Source organism: Aulostomus chinensis, chromosome 8 (assembly GCF_037954235.1).
Source record: "Aulostomus chinensis isolate RoL2024-O1b breed Wild chromosome 8, RoL_Achi_v1.0, whole genome shotgun sequence".
Taxonomy (NCBI): Eukaryota; Metazoa; Chordata; class Actinopteri; order Syngnathiformes; family Aulostomidae; genus Aulostomus; species Aulostomus chinensis.
This window is the reverse complement of record NC_141327.1, coordinates 18,770,152-18,786,816: the sequence shown is the minus strand read 5'-3', so window position 1 is coordinate 18,786,816 and position 16,665 is coordinate 18,770,152. Positions and strand designations below refer to the sequence as shown.

The window sequence follows — 16,665 nt, the reverse complement described above, 5'->3', positions numbered from 1 at the left end:
GTCTATGACTAACATGTTATGAGACCAGCAGCAAATTTGTTTTACTTTTTCCCTGAAAGTCACCTGAGGACTCGTGGAAGAAAAGTGTGAGTCTCAGGATTTATTGAAAAAGTTGACGGGTGATTAGTGAAGTTCTGCCAGGAATAATACATGAAAATACTTCCTGCCAACAGTTTCTGCTACACCAGCTTCTTTGCAGATGTAAACGTTTAAAAAAAAATCAAGGTATTACGAAATTTGGCCTGGTACTTTTTTGGTTTCTATTTCTCTCCATTGCTTTAACGCCGGTAACTGTCAGTTCAGAAACCTGACTCGAGGGCCGGCCAGGCTGTGCTGTGAATTCTGAACTCCTCTCACTTTCTTATCCTGGCCACAACACAAAATCAGGATCTTTGGGTATCAAAGAAGTTGTCAGTTTGATATTGAATGTGAATCAATTCATTTACTGTAATTACAGGAAGGGAAAGACGTTCATACAGACTTTGAAAATTGGCAAAATTTTAATTTGGTGTACAAAACAAAACATTCTACTTTTACATTAATCGTCATTCTTTTTCCACTTTATACAAAACTAAAGCAGTCACTCTGTTCAAAATACTACATATTTCACTTATTTACACGAGAACAATATAAAAATGAACACTATAGTGTTTTTCTACCTCTGTGGTACTCAAAGGGCTTTACAATATCACCTCATTCAGTAGAGTCCAATAACTTGTTCAAGGACACTTTGACATGGTCCCTGGGGAAGAGAGGTTTGAACCAACAACCCTTCAGTTTCTACAGAGACGCTCTCCCTCCCCAATATATCACTGCTGTAATGTCTGACACTCACGTCAACCTTTTTTCTATTCACTGGTCCAATTCATCAGTCTGCAGGTATTTGGAGCAATCAAGCACCTTCTTCACCTGATCGACCCTCAGCGTCTCAGAGCACATCGGGCACGCCATTTCCGTCTCCAGCAAACTGGAACAGAATTTAGAGTGGGTTAATGCAAAAAACCCACTTCGTTTACTTGCTGAGTTTGAGGGGATCGATACCAGGCTCGTGCGTGCCAGGCACTGAGCATCAAAACAAACTTGCATCATGACGGGGGGGCCAATTATAACCAAAAATGTCACCATGCCGGTCAAGATTTGTATGGCCTGATACAACTGGCTCTGTCCAAAGTTTAAAAACCTCTGTCCAACAGCACCTTGGTTGGGGGTTAATTACATTAAAGTCACACAAAAAGGGGGGAGCGTTTCTCCTGCCCTTAAAAAGATATCGCTTTAAATGTAAATTTGACATCCCCATTTATGTTGACAATCTATAAAATATTGATACAGTTTGCAATGAGTTTGAAACCCTGATCTATGCTGCGCCAACCATTTTAAAACAATAAATGACCACATGAAAATTGCAGTATTTCTTAGCATGCTAGCGTGCGACTTACAGAATGAACTGAGAGTAGAGAGCAGGAAATTCACAATGAGGACACATGGACCAGTCCTCCTTCAGCATATGACGACCCTAAGATGAGAAAAGGAATAAAATAAACAAATGATACAAGGGGAACTATTTTGTACAACTACACTCGGCGTACACACAAGTTATCAGGTGTGCGTACCGTGGCAATGCAGTAGGGGAGGTTGTTCTTGCAGGAGATGCACAGCAGTTCATTTTGTGGCAGCTGGAAGCCACAGAAGGGACACGGAGTGGTTTCCTCCTCCAGCTCCGACGTGTCTGGATGTCTGTGACATAGACATGTACTGTATGTAGAGGTCAGCATGAATGTGAAAGGTTACCCACAATTAACACATTTCCATGTAAATCCCAGCAAACCAAAAGCGCCAGGCTTGGCCGTCCCTCACCGAACCATAGCTTCGATCTTCTTCCTGTATTTGGGGTCTATCTCGTTTCGGTACTCCGGCCTCATCAGCATGGCAGCAAAGCTGAAAGCTGAGTTCTTCAGCCCAGCTCGATGACATTCGATGACTGCTGACGTCAGAATGGGCACGACATCTACACAAACACCACTAGTGAGACTTTTGATGGGTAATTCTTTTAAACTACGCGACATTTTATCGCCATGTGTCGCCTTTTTCTTTTTTTTAGTTTGAGGTGAGATTTATATCAGAAAGCATCAATTCTGTGTAAACTCACGTGCAGGAAACTTGCTGATATTGTTGCTGACACGAATGAGCATGCGCGCCCCCTTGAGATGATCTCCTCTCTTCACATGGATCTGCAGAAGAATACCAAACACTTAGTCACTCGTGCTGGAGAGGCTTCGTCATCAGTATTAGTCAGGTGTGTGTTTTGTACTGACTTTGACCAGCAGGTAGGAGTGCAGGATCATCAGGTTGGTGGCCATTTCAGCTGGAATCTTTATCTTCTGGGCCTGCAGCTCCGTGTACATGCTGAACAGCACGTCGTGGGAATTACGGTAGTTTCCTGAAAAGGAGTCCAACACGTAGTTCAGTGGCAGATGGAAGGTGACTGAGCCTCTATCACAAGTACTTTAGAGCAGTGTTTCTACCTGCACACTGCTCTTCTCTAGCGATGATGATGGCGGTGCGAGCGGCCTCTCTGTACTGCTGCAGCGCCATATAGAGACGGAACAGGTACTTGGCATCCTGGGAAGACAGGAGGGAGGTCATGTGTTACCGGGGGTTGACCTTGATGTGTTCTGCCAGACAAAGTAGTGACGCTGGTGTGGAAATAATAGAACTGAGCAACCAGGTCAGCTAATATGTATTTTAGAGACATTTATAAAGTGAATGCACTTGAAAAGCTCTAAGAAGCTCAGAAAGATGCGATGCTCTCTGCTTGGCACTGGTGTTGTCAATAATCGATTGTTGCAGCTTTACACTGAACTTTGAGCTTAAAGCACTGAAACAGAATCTGCTCATTCATAAGTCAACAAGTGAACATTTGTTACAAATTCAAAGAAATTCCCTGAAATGTTCCTGTGATATTGAAGTCATGAGGATGAAGTGAACCAACAGACTCGCCGTCGCTCAGCTGCTGGAATCAGTCAGTCGGGAAAGAAATAGAAAGAAAGAACTGATTACCTTTGGCATACCGTCACTCTCACCCATCAGGTAGTCTATCAGCTGATTGGTCAAAGAGATGTCCTTGGCCTGGCCCACCTGGAATACAGACAGACAGACAGACACATACACACACACACACACACTCGCTGAATAATCACTTCATGTTGTGTGTCTGCTGGGACAAAGCGGACACCTGAGTTCTCACCGTCTCAATGGCCATCTCCACAGCCAGGTTGTCCTCAGTATTGGGACATTTGAGGAAGTGCTTGAGGGCCTGCGAGATGAAGGGCAGCAAGAGAACACAAATCACCTACAATTCAAAGATAGAAATCCGTGCAAAATCTGAGTAACTGTCTTACTCTGCTGTGCTGGCCACACTTCTGGAAGAACTTGCCAGCCTGTAGGTGCTTCTTTTCTGCTTCGAAGTAGAGGGCAATACTCTGGTAGTCTTCCTGCGTGGCCTCAGAGCCTGGCCAACACACGCCACTGGTCAAATGCAGGTCATATTACACACACACACACACACACACACACACACACACACACACACGCACACGCACGCACGCACGCACGCACGCACACACACACTCACCGATGATGTCTGCGTAGACCTCCATCTGTCTGTGCTGCTGTGCCAGCTGGAAGGCTTCATCGTTGCACTGAGACAAGACCAGGAAGTGAATGGCTGAGCCGTAGTCACTGAGCTGCAGGAAGAACCTGCCAACAACACACTCATGTCACACACATAAGCAGCCAAGGGAACAAAGTCAGAGCTGAGACAATTAGTTGATTAATCTACTCTGTGTAAAACAGTAGCCTACCAAATCATTCATGTATGATCTGTCAAAATTTGGCTTTGTTTCCTTCGCTTCAGCAACCACTTATTCTGAATGAGAACAGTGGTTAATCAAAGGGGGGAATCATTTGTTGAGCTTCAGTTGCTGAAAATGTAGCAAAGAGAGAGGAAACAACTGCCCCGCCCGATGTTACTGAAGTCTCCATGGTAGTGGAGTCAAATCCTACCTGGCAACCATCTTTGCTCCCTCGATGCTCTGTGTCTCCCTGACGATGCGAACTGCATCTTCAGGGTTGTTCAGGTGATCCAGCAGCACACGGATCACGTTGTCCCAGTCTTTAGAGCTCTCATAGGCCTGTGCTGCTTCCTTGTACCTGGTGCAAACCATAAATAAGACATCAGCCACTCCAGCAGCCACTTCAGTAGAGACAGACGTCTAAAGGCGTCTGAGAACCTACTTGCCGTCCGCTTCCTTGGCCTTGGCGTACTGCAGGTGGATCTTTGGGGAGGAGACATGAGGGAGTAACTCTCCCACCTTCGCCCTGAGTGTGGAGCAGGACAGAGGACCTGTTTAGAGGGGGGGAACTTGCACATCTGAGAGTTGATGCTTCTATTCTTACCAGTTCTTGCACCGAATGTAGACCGAAGCAGCCTTGTCATAATACTGGCCTTTTTCATAGAGCTGAGCAGCTTCGGAGAATTGCTGTGAAAGCAAGAGCCAGAAACAAAGAGTTGAGGCTCAGACACCTGCTGCACACGTGACTGTCCTCTACCACCAGCCTACTGAAGTTGACTCCCACCTTCATGCTCTCCAATATGGCTCCACATTCTTTCTTGAGGATTCTGCTTGGGTGCTGAATAGCCTGGGCAGCTCCTCTCCTAATGTCCCCCATCCGAATGGACATCCTGGCTACACCTGCTTGGCAAGCCTCATCATGCTCCTGGATTCCCACAGTGACGTCAAGGTGGAGGAAGATGAGGACATCGGAAAGAAGAACAAAAATGCAGAATATTGTGATGTAACCTTGAAGTTCACCTTTCTTATATACAATTTCACAACTGAGAACATAAACTCAGGAAAACGTTGACTAAGATACTGAATGGGTGAGAAGCTGCATCATTCCACTTCTACAGTTCATCAGAGCTCTATTTGTCGCCCCTCGCTGGCCATAAGAGAGAATGCAGGGGTGAGACACTAGTAATGGATTCACTTTTGGAGGCTGTCGTCCAGTTCTTTAAATTCTTGTGTAACTATATGTCAAAAGCATCCAACATTAAACATGTGACTGCACATGCAACAACTTCATAAAATATGAGAAAAAAACAACAACACATTTTCATGCCTGAGAAGAAGTAACGCCCCCAGTAGTGAAGGTATCAACAGCAGATTTGTTTCTTGAGTACAGTGTTAATGAAATCACAACCCAGAAAAATGATTCTAGTATTTGGTAGCTGGTATATCATCAATCATATGAAGCAATCTTCTATCAAGAATGATCGATAAAAACAACAAACATATGGATAAGTTCAGTATATTGGATTTTAATGTCATTGTTGTGATCACTTACTTTGTTGTTGTTTGTCATTCCTTTCTCATAGTGAGCCAGAGCATTCACATAATCTCCACTGGAAAGAGAGAGAGGGTCAGTGCGGGACAGTCAGCTCTACCTGATGATAAACCGCGCGCACGTGTGTGTGTGTGTGAGTGTGTGTGTGCGCGCGTGTGTGTGTTGACTTACATAAACTCCAGATGAACAGCGTATTCTTTGGATATAAAGGGAATCTGGTCTTCTGCTAAACTCTTGGCTAACTTCAGGGCACTGTCCCAATGCAACAGGTCTCTCCTCATCTAACACACACACACACATACACACACACACACACACACACACACACACTAAATTAGTGCTTAAGTTTGATAAAGATAACTTGACAACACGAACACACAGGTACAAACATACTTCTATCACATAATGTGTATGTATGTGTGTGTGTGTGTGTGTGTGTGTGTGTGTGTGTGTGTGTGTGTGTGTGTGTGTGTGTGTGTGTGTGTGTGTGTGTGTGTGTCTTACCTCCAGGGCAGCAATGGGGCAGCTGGAGGACAGATAGAGGTCCTGGGCCAGGTTGTATTCACTCAGGAACATGGCCAAATGGCCTGCCAGTAAATTACAGTCCTCTATCCCCTGAGAAAGAAGTTTACACCAATACAAAAAAACTGCATTCACTTTGTCAGACAATATTGTATTTTTTGTACGTTTGTTTTGAATTAATTAATTTTTAAAAAATTGTCAATTGTTACCCAAACTTTATGTGAACCAGTGTGACTTATACCTGGATGCCCTGCAGTGACAGCACCATGCCTACATTTTGGCTCGTCCGGTAGACCTGGATGGCCAGTTCCACCTCCATGTGGACCAGACAGGCTTTGCCTAACTCAGCCCAGTCGCTCCCACTACCATCAGTCTTACACAGATCCCAGGCTTCATTGAACCTGAGAAGGAATACAATCAAGCAATACCGCACAGCTGTTTACATCAGTATATCCAAATCTCTGTTTAGAAGTGGTGACTACATTTAAATGCCCCCAGAGTTAAATGCTGTTTTGTGTTTGATGGCTTGATTTTGTTGGCTTGAATGGGAAACACTTTTCTTTGGCCAAATTTTGTTTTGACAATTCTCTCTCTCTCCCCCCCCCCCCCCCTCCTTGTTGTCATTTTCAATTGCATTCTGTTTTTTGAGTTTGTAACAAAACGGTGAGTAAAATATGTCAAAAATTAACACAACATAAAAAATAAATTCCAAATATGTAACCTGTAACATATTCAAAATGTTGTCCATCTAGCTTCTCGCTGCACCCATCTCATTATCACTAATCAAATACTGGACAAATGCTGAATCTGAAGTTAGAAAAATGAGGTAAAAAGAAATGCAAGTTGAAAACGTGGCTGACCTCTTGAGCATCAGCGCCTGGTCCAGCTGCTTGCCGAGATCTGGCAGAGAACCTGATGATGTGCCCGTTGAGTGCTTAAGGAAGGAGTGTGTGCTTAGAGCCACTTCGCTGGTCTTGCCGCTTGCTGTCTGACACGTCAGCACTCCATTATACAACAGCAAAGGCTTCTGGGAGAAGAGGAGTGGTGTACTACCTACCAAAACCACCCGTGGGCCTGGGCAGGCAGAATCAGGGAGGAGAACATCAAGTTTAAAAGCACATAATGGGTCTACTTCGCTTACATTTCAGTGTGTGTGATCATCCTACCATAAATGGTGGTCTTATGCAGGGCGTAAGTGTAAACCTTGTCATAATCGTAAGCTACAAACACTCCTCTGTCAGCATGCCAGTTGTCCCACAGCACGCCCGTGATGGTGGGAGAGAAGTTGGGAAGCTCGAAGCAGGAATCTGTTGCCTGGATGGACACACAAACACACACAAAACCTGCAGACACCCTGAGAATTTATATAATCCCGGTTGAAGCATCTGTCAGGACACACTTTCTCCATCCTTAACATTTAAAGCGAGCTGTACTGTATCTCTTTCCTTGGAGTTTTTGACACTTTAAAAAACCCTACACTAATGAAATGCTCTTGATATGATTTTGACTTGTTTCTATTAAACGGAGCTTCACCCTTCTGGGGATGTGCTAGTATTCAATTTTTCTGCTGCTGTTATTGAGGCCAAAACTGTCACAGTAAACAGTTTTCATCAAGATCCTGCCTGAAGGTGCCTGAAAATACACAGCTAGCGTTGAATGATAATGAGATTACTTCACACCATGTTTTACTGGTTAGTGAAGCATTCATCTTAGTTGGAATCTGCGTTAATATCAAATTCACCTAAAAGCACCATCAGCGGTAAGTTAAACAATGGCTGACTGGGATAATTACATTTGGATATTTGTTAAGGGTATATCCAACATGTTCTGATGTCTTATGAAAAACTATTAATCTATTTTTTAATGAGAATACAATATTTATAGTTATACTAGCCATCATTTTGAGCTTTGAGTGTCTATGTATGTGTGTTGAGGTAAATATCTATATTTACACTGGAGGGGGAGAGCAGGAAGCCGCCGTTCTTGTCATCAATGAAGACCAACCGAGTACCGTTTAGATCAGGGAATACTTTCCTCACACCCACGGCATGACTGTAGCTACTCACAGTCTCCCAGTCCTCCACCAAGACACACACCACATTACCTACCTGAGAGCGGAAGAGAGAGAGAGAGAGAGAGAGAGAAGGAGGGATAGAGAGAGAGATTTAATTTTCAAAAGAAATGATAAAAAGAACTGAAGAAAGAGGAAAAGAAAAAAAATGAAAGGATGGACCAGAAGGACATCCAAGTCTACTCTACTTAATGAACAGAAACAGACACATATAAAGACTTGTCACAATTTTCAGCGATTTTGGTTTAAAGTAATGCCAGACTTCAGTGCAGCAGTGGAGAAACAAAACAATGTACGGTCGTTACCAGACCAGCATTCAAACATTCACACAGTCTTTAGCGTTACGTTGGCGAGGTGAGCTGTGCCTTACATCCGTGCCGTAGTAGAGGAAGTCAGCGGTGAGGGCGTGGCAAAGGATCCGACCTTTTCTGTCATCGTCTGGGAACAACTTCATCTGCTTCTTCTCATCCTGTTCTTTACCTTCAATCTACAGCAACCAGAAAGACATTCAAAGATGTATTTTTTTACTGTACTGTAAAACATGGGGGGGGGGTCAACAGTCGACAGATGACTCACCATGTGCAGCTGCACTTTCCCCTCGAACAACGCTGCTGCGTAGTCTGAGTTCAGACACATGCTAGCAATCGTCCCCAGGTACTCAATGTCCTTCAGTTTGTTAAAACCTGAATGACACACAGGAATAATACAGTAAAAATATGTGTGTGACTAAATTAATCCCTACACACATAACACTGCAATGATGAACTTGTCATTCACACACCGGGTTCTTGTTCTACCAGGGCGTAGAACCAGGCTCTGTTATTCATTCCAACAGCCACATGGTATGGTCCAACTGCAATAAAAGTGGGTTCCACCTCCACTTGTATGGCCACAGGATTCTCCTGAAAGCACACATCATTGAGAGTGAACGCTGCTGACTAAGAGTTATCATGAAGCTCCAGATTTCATCTGTGATGCTGTAGTTTCCACTCATCATCTAGCCTGAGCTCCTGCTGTGCTGGAGAAAAGATTGATTTTACTCTCCATTACCTTTGATGAGATTGTTGTCTTGTCTTTTAGAAGGCAGTACATCCAAAAACTGCTTCAAGCTATAGCTCATATTTTCTTATCAATGAACATCTCTTACATTCAAGTTCTCACAATGCTAACAATGCTTAAATCTCTCTGCCTTTCTCAGTGTATGGAGTTATGTATTTTTCTGTGTGTGCATGTGTGTGGACGTGTGCCTGTCCTCACCCCATCCACCTGGTTTGACACAGTCACCTCCAGCAGGGAGGTCAGGTAAGCCAGGCGGGTACCAAAGCTGTCACCCAAGATAGGAAGCTTCGTCAAGAAGACATGGAGTGTCCCTTTTTGGGTGGAGACCGCCAACAGCTGACCATCCTCCGTCCAGTTCAGCTGGTCCAGACCTAAGGGGGGAGGAGGAGGGGGAGCCAAATAAGAGAGAAGCATTGGTGATTTTCACAAACTGAGTGAAAATGAAAACTTTCTCACCTTTGGTCTCATCGTCCAGCTGAACTACATTGCTGATGTCTTTGAGCTCCGACAGCTCGTGGATCTTTATGCTGGAACGACAAACACAGGGCTTCAGTTTCTTATGTAAACAAAAGAGACACCTATTTTAAGAAGGAGTAGGTACCTGTTGTCCCCACAGGAAGCAGCCTTGTTTAATGCTTGTGAGATGGCAACACTGTTGAGGCTATCTTTGTGGTTGCGGGCCTGGTAGAGCTCGTGCCCAATCTCCCTGATGTGGGTGGAAATTACCACAAAGTATCCGTTGGAGAAACCGATGAGTATGTACCCATCGCCGTACCTGGACGTGACAGGCAGAGGGGTTACTGATATCTTACTGCCAAGATTCATGTTGTTGTGTAAGTGAGCTTGTGCAGTACCAGCGATAGGACACAATGTTCCCATAATGCCGCTGAAATGTCAGTTCGAAAAGGTTGTCGGGGTCATTGACGCTGAATAGAACCAGAATCTTCTTGTCCACAGACACACTCACCTGAAGGGTGAATGATTGCAAGCAGGTAAACAACATCAACAAGAAGATAACAAAATCAAGTGAGACAATAATACAATAACTGGAAACTAGAATTACAAGGCACTTGGTGAGAAACCTACCTGCACCGAGGCATCTCAGCTCCTCTCCTTTATCACAAAACCTGTCTATGATGTCATCAGACCAACTTCAATTCCACAACCTAAAAAACTGCTCCCCAACCTAAATTCTATCTGCCTAACGAATTTCATCAAAATCCAACCACGGCTATTTTTTTAGCTATCCTGCAAACAGGTTTTTTTGCTTGTTCACTGTACATAGGAGAATAATGAGAATATCAAAAAAGAGCAGGAAACACAAAAACTTACAGTGCTCTCCCCCTGGGAGGAACGTTCATCCGTCTTCATCACGGAAAAGTAAATTTCTGCAGGCTCACCACGAAGCGTTGTCTAGCAGAAGGTAAACAGATGTCAACATATTACTTTTGTCTAAATTTTTTTTTGTCTTATTCTATCTCCTTTCATTATTGACACTATGTAGCTGGGACCATTTTACTGTTCCTACATTCTTTGAAAGCACCTTGGCTTGTACGGGTTGTTGGTAACCTGAGTGACATAGACTGTCAAGTATAAGTTGCAAATGTACACTCGAATAATACAGTTACAGAGCTATAGTCTGATGTTGCAGTAAAACTGTGCAGTGTCATGACAAACGTGTCACTACCTGTCTGATGGTGTCCCCCTCGTGGTTGCTGATGCTCAGTGTGTGGTCATCACTTCCAAGAGCCAGCAGATTCTGAGCACTCCAGCACCCACAGGTGATCTTCTTGGTGTGTTTACCTAACATGGGGATGAGAGAGGAGACAAATAGTAAAAGTACACAAAGGTACTGGAGTCGTAGGGAAAAACGCACAAGTATTGAGTGTTGTGCTTGTGTTACCCAGGACAGGGATCTTGCGTGAGGTCTGCTGATTGTAGATCAACAGGTTTCCTTTAACAGTCCCAACAGCCAGCAGAGGACTCATCTTTGACCACAGGATGAAGGACATCTGATCTCTGTTGTTTTTTTTACAAAAGCAAATGTTTTCCAATAATTCCACCAGCTCAGAATCTGACTTCTCAGTTGGAGCAACATGAAATCAACCATCTTTAGAAATGTCCTCAGTATCATCTTATCTATATTGTGTCTGTATACTTCTTTTTACAAATGTGTGCTCATACCTCATGCCACTGTCTATCTGGGATGTTTTATTGACACTGGCATCCCATAGGTAGATGGAACTGGATTTTGCGGCAATAACTGCCAAAATGTCTCCATCCTTATCCCAGTCCATTCCCACACAGCGTCTAGGAGGGAGCAGGACAAAGGACACAAACCTGAAGACATTTGAGCAGCATGTGATGAATGTCTTCTTTTTTCTCCTCTCACACTTACCCAGGAAGGTTGAGTTCAGTCTGCTTGTGTCCATGTCGGTCAAATATTTTCACTGAATTGTCTTGTCTGTATATTTGGCACATAAAAGCTTTAGTTATTGTGCTGATATTAATCTTGCCAAAAGTGAGAAGTGGAACAACTACACTTTCCTTTCATCTTTCCACAACAACACATTACTCACCCCGCAACAGCAATGTAATTACCGAGGGATTTCTGCCACTTATACAGTAGGTTGGACCCCGTCCAGGCTTTGTCTGCAAGAACGAAAATGCTCTGTGGACAAAAAGATTACTAATTGTCAAAGTGGTTTTACTGATACAGTACAATGAATTCAAACTGCACTAGTATATTTCAATAAATCAATTCAAACAGCTTGAGCTTTCTCTTACCTGGCGAGCAAACATTTAATGTAAACTGAGACTGGAGGCTGGGCTTAGTCATGCCATTTACAACTTCAGAACATTCCAAACTTCCGCATTTTTAATGGCACAGAATTAATGTCATCAGAAGAATTTCTTTTTTTATACATTAATCAAAGTCAGTCAGAGAACAGTTTCACAATATTAAAGACATTGCCTGGCAATCTTTAAGTCAAATATTGAAAAAGTGATTTTTACCAAAAGAAATGTCAAAAAAAGAAAGAATGAAATGCAACTTTTTCCTTTTGAATGGACTAAGGTGATGAAAACTGTGATAAACATTTGATTCACTCCTGTTAATAAAAATGTATCTAAGACTTGGTTTAATGAGATAATGTTAAAAAGTGAAGTATATTTGGAATAACATGGCAACAGGATATATTACTAACTATATGGGTTATACCCAACAGGTGTCAAATAAACCTGATCAAGGTTTTGTCAAATTCTATTATAACATACGACATACAACGTGGCACACTCTTTCTTATACTTCATTGTACTCTGTCATTAACATTTAGCAGAAATTGATCAAATGGTTGAGAAAAAAAGTTTAACTAATAGGTTTGTTGGACATCTGCCACAGCAATTATTTTGGTCATAAAAAATAAGTAAGCCTTCTATTTTAACATGATGTGTTGTGATAAATTCCGCCAAGTATTAAATTATTCGTTTTTTTTTCGGTTGTCTTGGACTTCTTGAATGTGATACGTTGTCCAGCCACTTCACACGAGTAGAAACACCTCCGCTCATACAACAAATCTAGAAATGCAACTCGTTAGCTGACCTTGTTAGCACGAAAGGGTGTTTGTAAATGAAAAAAGTAACCACTATACTACTGTAAGTTAGCTGCTAGCTTGGTCTCCAAATACTGCTAATTAACGCTGTTGCAAACACGTAGCTAGCTAGCTAGCTAGCTCGCTTGAGGTCGGTTTAGAGTCCTTAACTCAACGCGGAGGTCGTAAAAACTAAAGTAGCAACGAGATTTTCCTTTCATTCGCTGGCACCAACCTTCATCTTGTTGATATACAAATGTTTAATCACTGAAACGGTCCTTTCTGCTCAAATCATAGTTATTGTATAAGTCCCACAATGCTTCGCTCTCAAGCGTCCGCAGCAGATGTCATAGCAACAGCCATGGGCCAATCAGGTACTTGCAAAGTAAGAGCTCTTCTTCAACGATATCTTGAGGCAGCTGCCATCCAGCTTGTTGCAACAGTGCTATCTATCTCTTCCTCTAATCTCTAAACTATTACCTCCATCATGTCCAGAGGAAGAATTTAGTTAGAATCAGACATACGCAGAGTTTAAAGTCAAAAGAGAAAAATTGGTATTCACAAAAAGAAAATAGAATGCCAGAAAAGATGTGTCCAAAAAAATCCTGCAGTTAGGGCTTCATAGTCCACCCTGGGTAAATTAATCTTAGCAAGGAAATTGTAGAAGAAGGACATCTAAAAAATATGGTTGACAAAGGCTTGTAAATTTTTGATCAAAGAAACCTTAAAAAACATATATAGAGAGAGAGAGAGAGAGAGAGAGAGAGAAAGCTCGAGCACCGGGTGTGTGTGTGTGTGTGTGGAGTCTGCAAGTTCTCCCTGTGCTTGTGTGGGTTCTCTCTGGTACTCCAGCTTCCTCCCACAGTCCAAAGACATCAAGAGGGGACGAGGCTGATTGATACTCTAAATTGACTGTAGGTGTGACTGTGAGTGTGAATGGTTGTCTGTCTCTATGTGTTGGTCCTGTGATGGACTGTTGACCTGTCCAGGGTGAACCCCACCTCTCGCCCAAAAGCTGCTGGGATAGGCTCCAGCCCCCCATGACCCTTAATGGAATAAGCGTAGAAAATGGATGCTTGCATGGAAACACATTAACCTATGAGGTTCAATGAAATGTATCTTACTTCCTTTATATGTCACTATCATCTTCGCTGTTTTTTTTTAAGATGTGTTCCTTCTTGCCTTGCAGCAAGCCAACATTTCATTTCCTTTTTCATTGACATGTACCAGTTTTAGGGTCCTGGCACTATGCATGATGCTGCCTACCTGTCATTACAGGGACACAGATGTTGATGGTTCTCCTGTGCAGCACTTTGATGTCCTCTTGTGTGTTTAGCAGATGGAGGAGCGTGGAGGTAGTGGAGGTAATGTCTGAGCATGCCAGCGGCTGTGTTTGTCGAGGACTTGCACCCAGCTCAGGCACAGGTTTGTTCTCTGCATCTGCCCCCGTGCTCCTGATGGGATTCTGTACAGGAAACTGCAATAAACCACAAAAGCCCAACATTAATAATAATATTAATACAGACATTTGTCAGAGGTTTTATGGAGTCCCACTCTGCAGACAGCAGAGCTGATATTTTCTGTCATCAAAGCACCCTCAGTCAACTGGCTGATCCCACCTGGTGCCTCGGACCAAGAGTTCATTTGAAACAGCAGGCTGGAGTGGAAAACTGCTCCTTTGACTTGACTTTGTCCATACTGACAATTATTCAGGACAAATTGCAACCAGATCTGTGATGGCTGCTGATCACTCCAACTCAGCTATGCTTCTAAGCATTGTTCTTTTACATGACAGCAAAACAAAAGAGTGAGTGATATGACTTGAACTTCCCAGTGTGATGTAAAATTAAGGGTGATAACGCTTTAAAATAAGGGTATGTTAATAAGGATTAGTTAAGGCTCAGTTAGAAGTGCTGAATAAGCAAAACTTAAGCACAGTTAACCATTTATTAATGTTCTTTTGGACTTTTAAAAGTGGAATACATGTATCCCTTAAAAGGAACGCCTCACCCTAATCTGAAAACCCCTAACCCCATTCAACCTCCCCCAGCTGTTAATTAAGGAATGACTAAGTGTGACTAATGGTTATCAAAGCATTTCCCAACTTTTGTACCATAAATGTCTGATGGTCTCAGCTGACACTCCTGCTACCACGGCCAGAATAAAACCCTACGTCATAGTTTGTTAAATTGAAATCATTCCAACCTCTTTCCTGTTTCGTTGGAGGTCTCGGGACAAAGCAGGCTTTGACCATTAAGAATTTTAAAGTTGCAACAACAACAATAAAAACGAAGAAAAAGAAAAAGAGACTCTTATCATACTCAAATAAATGTTTCTTATCATGGAGTTTAAAAAGTTTCTGTCACGTTTTTTTTTTTTAAAAACTTATGATTTTTTTTCCCCTTCCACTTTTGGTCTGACATGAATGTTAATGACAGTGATTTAAAGCGTAAATCATGCAGGGTAAAAAAAACAAAACAAAACAGCATAACTTTTTTGGTTTCATATTTAATATAAAATATATTATCATTAAAGAAATACAATGGTTAACACCTCATTCATCACCACCTCACCAGGGATGCAAGTATCCCACATGTTAAGAGGACACCGATAATCAATGCATCGGAATTGTTTACCATTTGGTCGATACAGAACAAATAATTATTACCCACTAGGAATCCCCATTCATATCAATAGAAAAGAACAGGTACATGTCGATGAATGAAGATTGTAAATTAAACTATTTTTGCAGTAAAATATTTTTTGACACGAGAAACCATTTAATTCATGGAAGACCTTGGAGATGAGGGAAAACAGGTTTTAGTTCAAAGTTATCTCAACATCTTTACTGGTGAATTCTCCCAGCTGTCAGCACAGAGCATCCCTGTGTTTCCACCAGAGGTCCAGTAGACAGCAGTCTTGCACAATTTGGTTATTTTCTCCTTCCAGTTTCCTGACTTCCATCTGCTCTGTGCTCTTATTTTCTGTTGTACCAGAGTGTGCAAGTGTACAAATGCGGTGCTATTTTTAGAAGAGACTATTTACTGAGCAGGCTCACGGTATCATTCTTCCATCCATCTGAATGAATCAAAGTCAAGCTTATCATTGAAGACAAAAGCACAGCTCGCTGTGAAAGGGTGATAGCGTCATGCTAAAATCTGGGAGCTGGAATGAAGTGTGAGCTTCAGCAGAATGTACATCTTATTACGATTCACCGAGGAGAGCAGCCGTATGATTTCTGAGCAAAAAAGAAAAAAAAGAAGCTAAAATAACCAGGAAACTTAAAAGAATATTCACGATATTCAAGCAGAAACCCAGTGACAGCTTTGCCTTTCATGAGTGTGTGTGTGTGTGTGTGTGTGTGTGTGTGTTTTGTTAGCTCATGCCCCCCTCCAAATAAAGTGACTCATAATGCACTAAAACTTGCTGCACAGCCTCATGGCACTTTAAGGCCTGGAGCTTTTTGCGTGATTGGTAGTCCATCTTTGGCCCTCAGCCGCACATTTAGAAATTAATTTTTTTTTCCTGACTGATTTGATCTGACAGGGATGGAGTGCGTTTTGACTGAAAAAATTCAGGTTCATCTTATATTTTCTTTGCAACACAAACACACAGACCTCAAGGCAATAGCACACATTACACCAGTCGTGCAGGGGGCCGACGGGGCTGGTAAAGCTCACATGCAATCACACCTCTTAACTTTTAAGTCACACACTTTCTGTCTCTCCCTTGTTGCTGTCATCTATAATGGACTCAGGTGCTGTTAAGATGGCTAGACAAGGTCACCGGCGTCATCTTTCAGCGCCACCGGGAGACGTTTGTCAGAGCCGACCGTGATTTAATGTTTCCCCTGCAATAAATAACAGAGTGAATCAGTTGGCCGCACTCCCGGGGGTAAAGTATGTGTTGAATTGTGAACATTTCTCTTCTTCATATAGGCTGGCTTCAAGCTGCCATTGTGTTTCTGGCTCAAGCAGCATTTTTTTAATTTATTTTTTTTTAAATTAGAGCATCCACACT

At 42.5% G+C, this 16,665-nt stretch overlaps 1 protein-coding gene across 2 annotated transcripts; it reads right to left on the bottom strand.

The window, feature by feature from the left end:
- Window positions 1-70: 70 nt before the first annotated feature.
- wdr19 (WD repeat domain 19) lies at window positions 71-12,981 on the bottom strand. 2 transcript variants are annotated; one of them, XM_086211467.1, is made up of 36 exons: window positions 12,881-12,981; window positions 11,635-11,726; window positions 11,454-11,519; window positions 11,240-11,365; window positions 10,959-11,074; window positions 10,743-10,858; window positions 10,388-10,468; window positions 9,910-10,022; window positions 9,657-9,830; window positions 9,512-9,582; window positions 9,254-9,426; window positions 8,778-8,898; window positions 8,573-8,679; window positions 8,367-8,483; window positions 7,878-8,033; window positions 7,092-7,239; window positions 6,786-6,999; window positions 6,167-6,326; window positions 5,908-6,018; window positions 5,575-5,684; window positions 5,404-5,461; window positions 4,636-4,776; window positions 4,456-4,538; window positions 4,294-4,377; window positions 4,063-4,209; window positions 3,632-3,756; window positions 3,399-3,508; window positions 3,245-3,313; window positions 3,058-3,135; window positions 2,523-2,619; window positions 2,313-2,437; window positions 2,147-2,228; window positions 1,855-2,005; window positions 1,611-1,734; window positions 1,437-1,513; window positions 71-967 (listed from the first exon to the last, which is right to left on the bottom strand). In XM_086211467.1, the coding sequence occupies exons 1-36, from the start codon at window positions 12,884-12,886 to the stop codon at window positions 853-855; spliced, it is 4,044 nt and encodes a 1,347-aa protein (XP_086067593.1). In that variant the 5' UTR covers window positions 12,887-12,981; the 3' UTR covers window positions 71-852. The 2 variants fall into 2 exon arrangements, with proteins under 2 accessions (XP_086067593.1, XP_086067594.1); XM_086211468.1 differs by having other exon boundaries at window positions 11,657-11,726; window positions 12,881-12,927.
- Window positions 12,982-16,665: the final 3,684 nt, after the last annotated feature.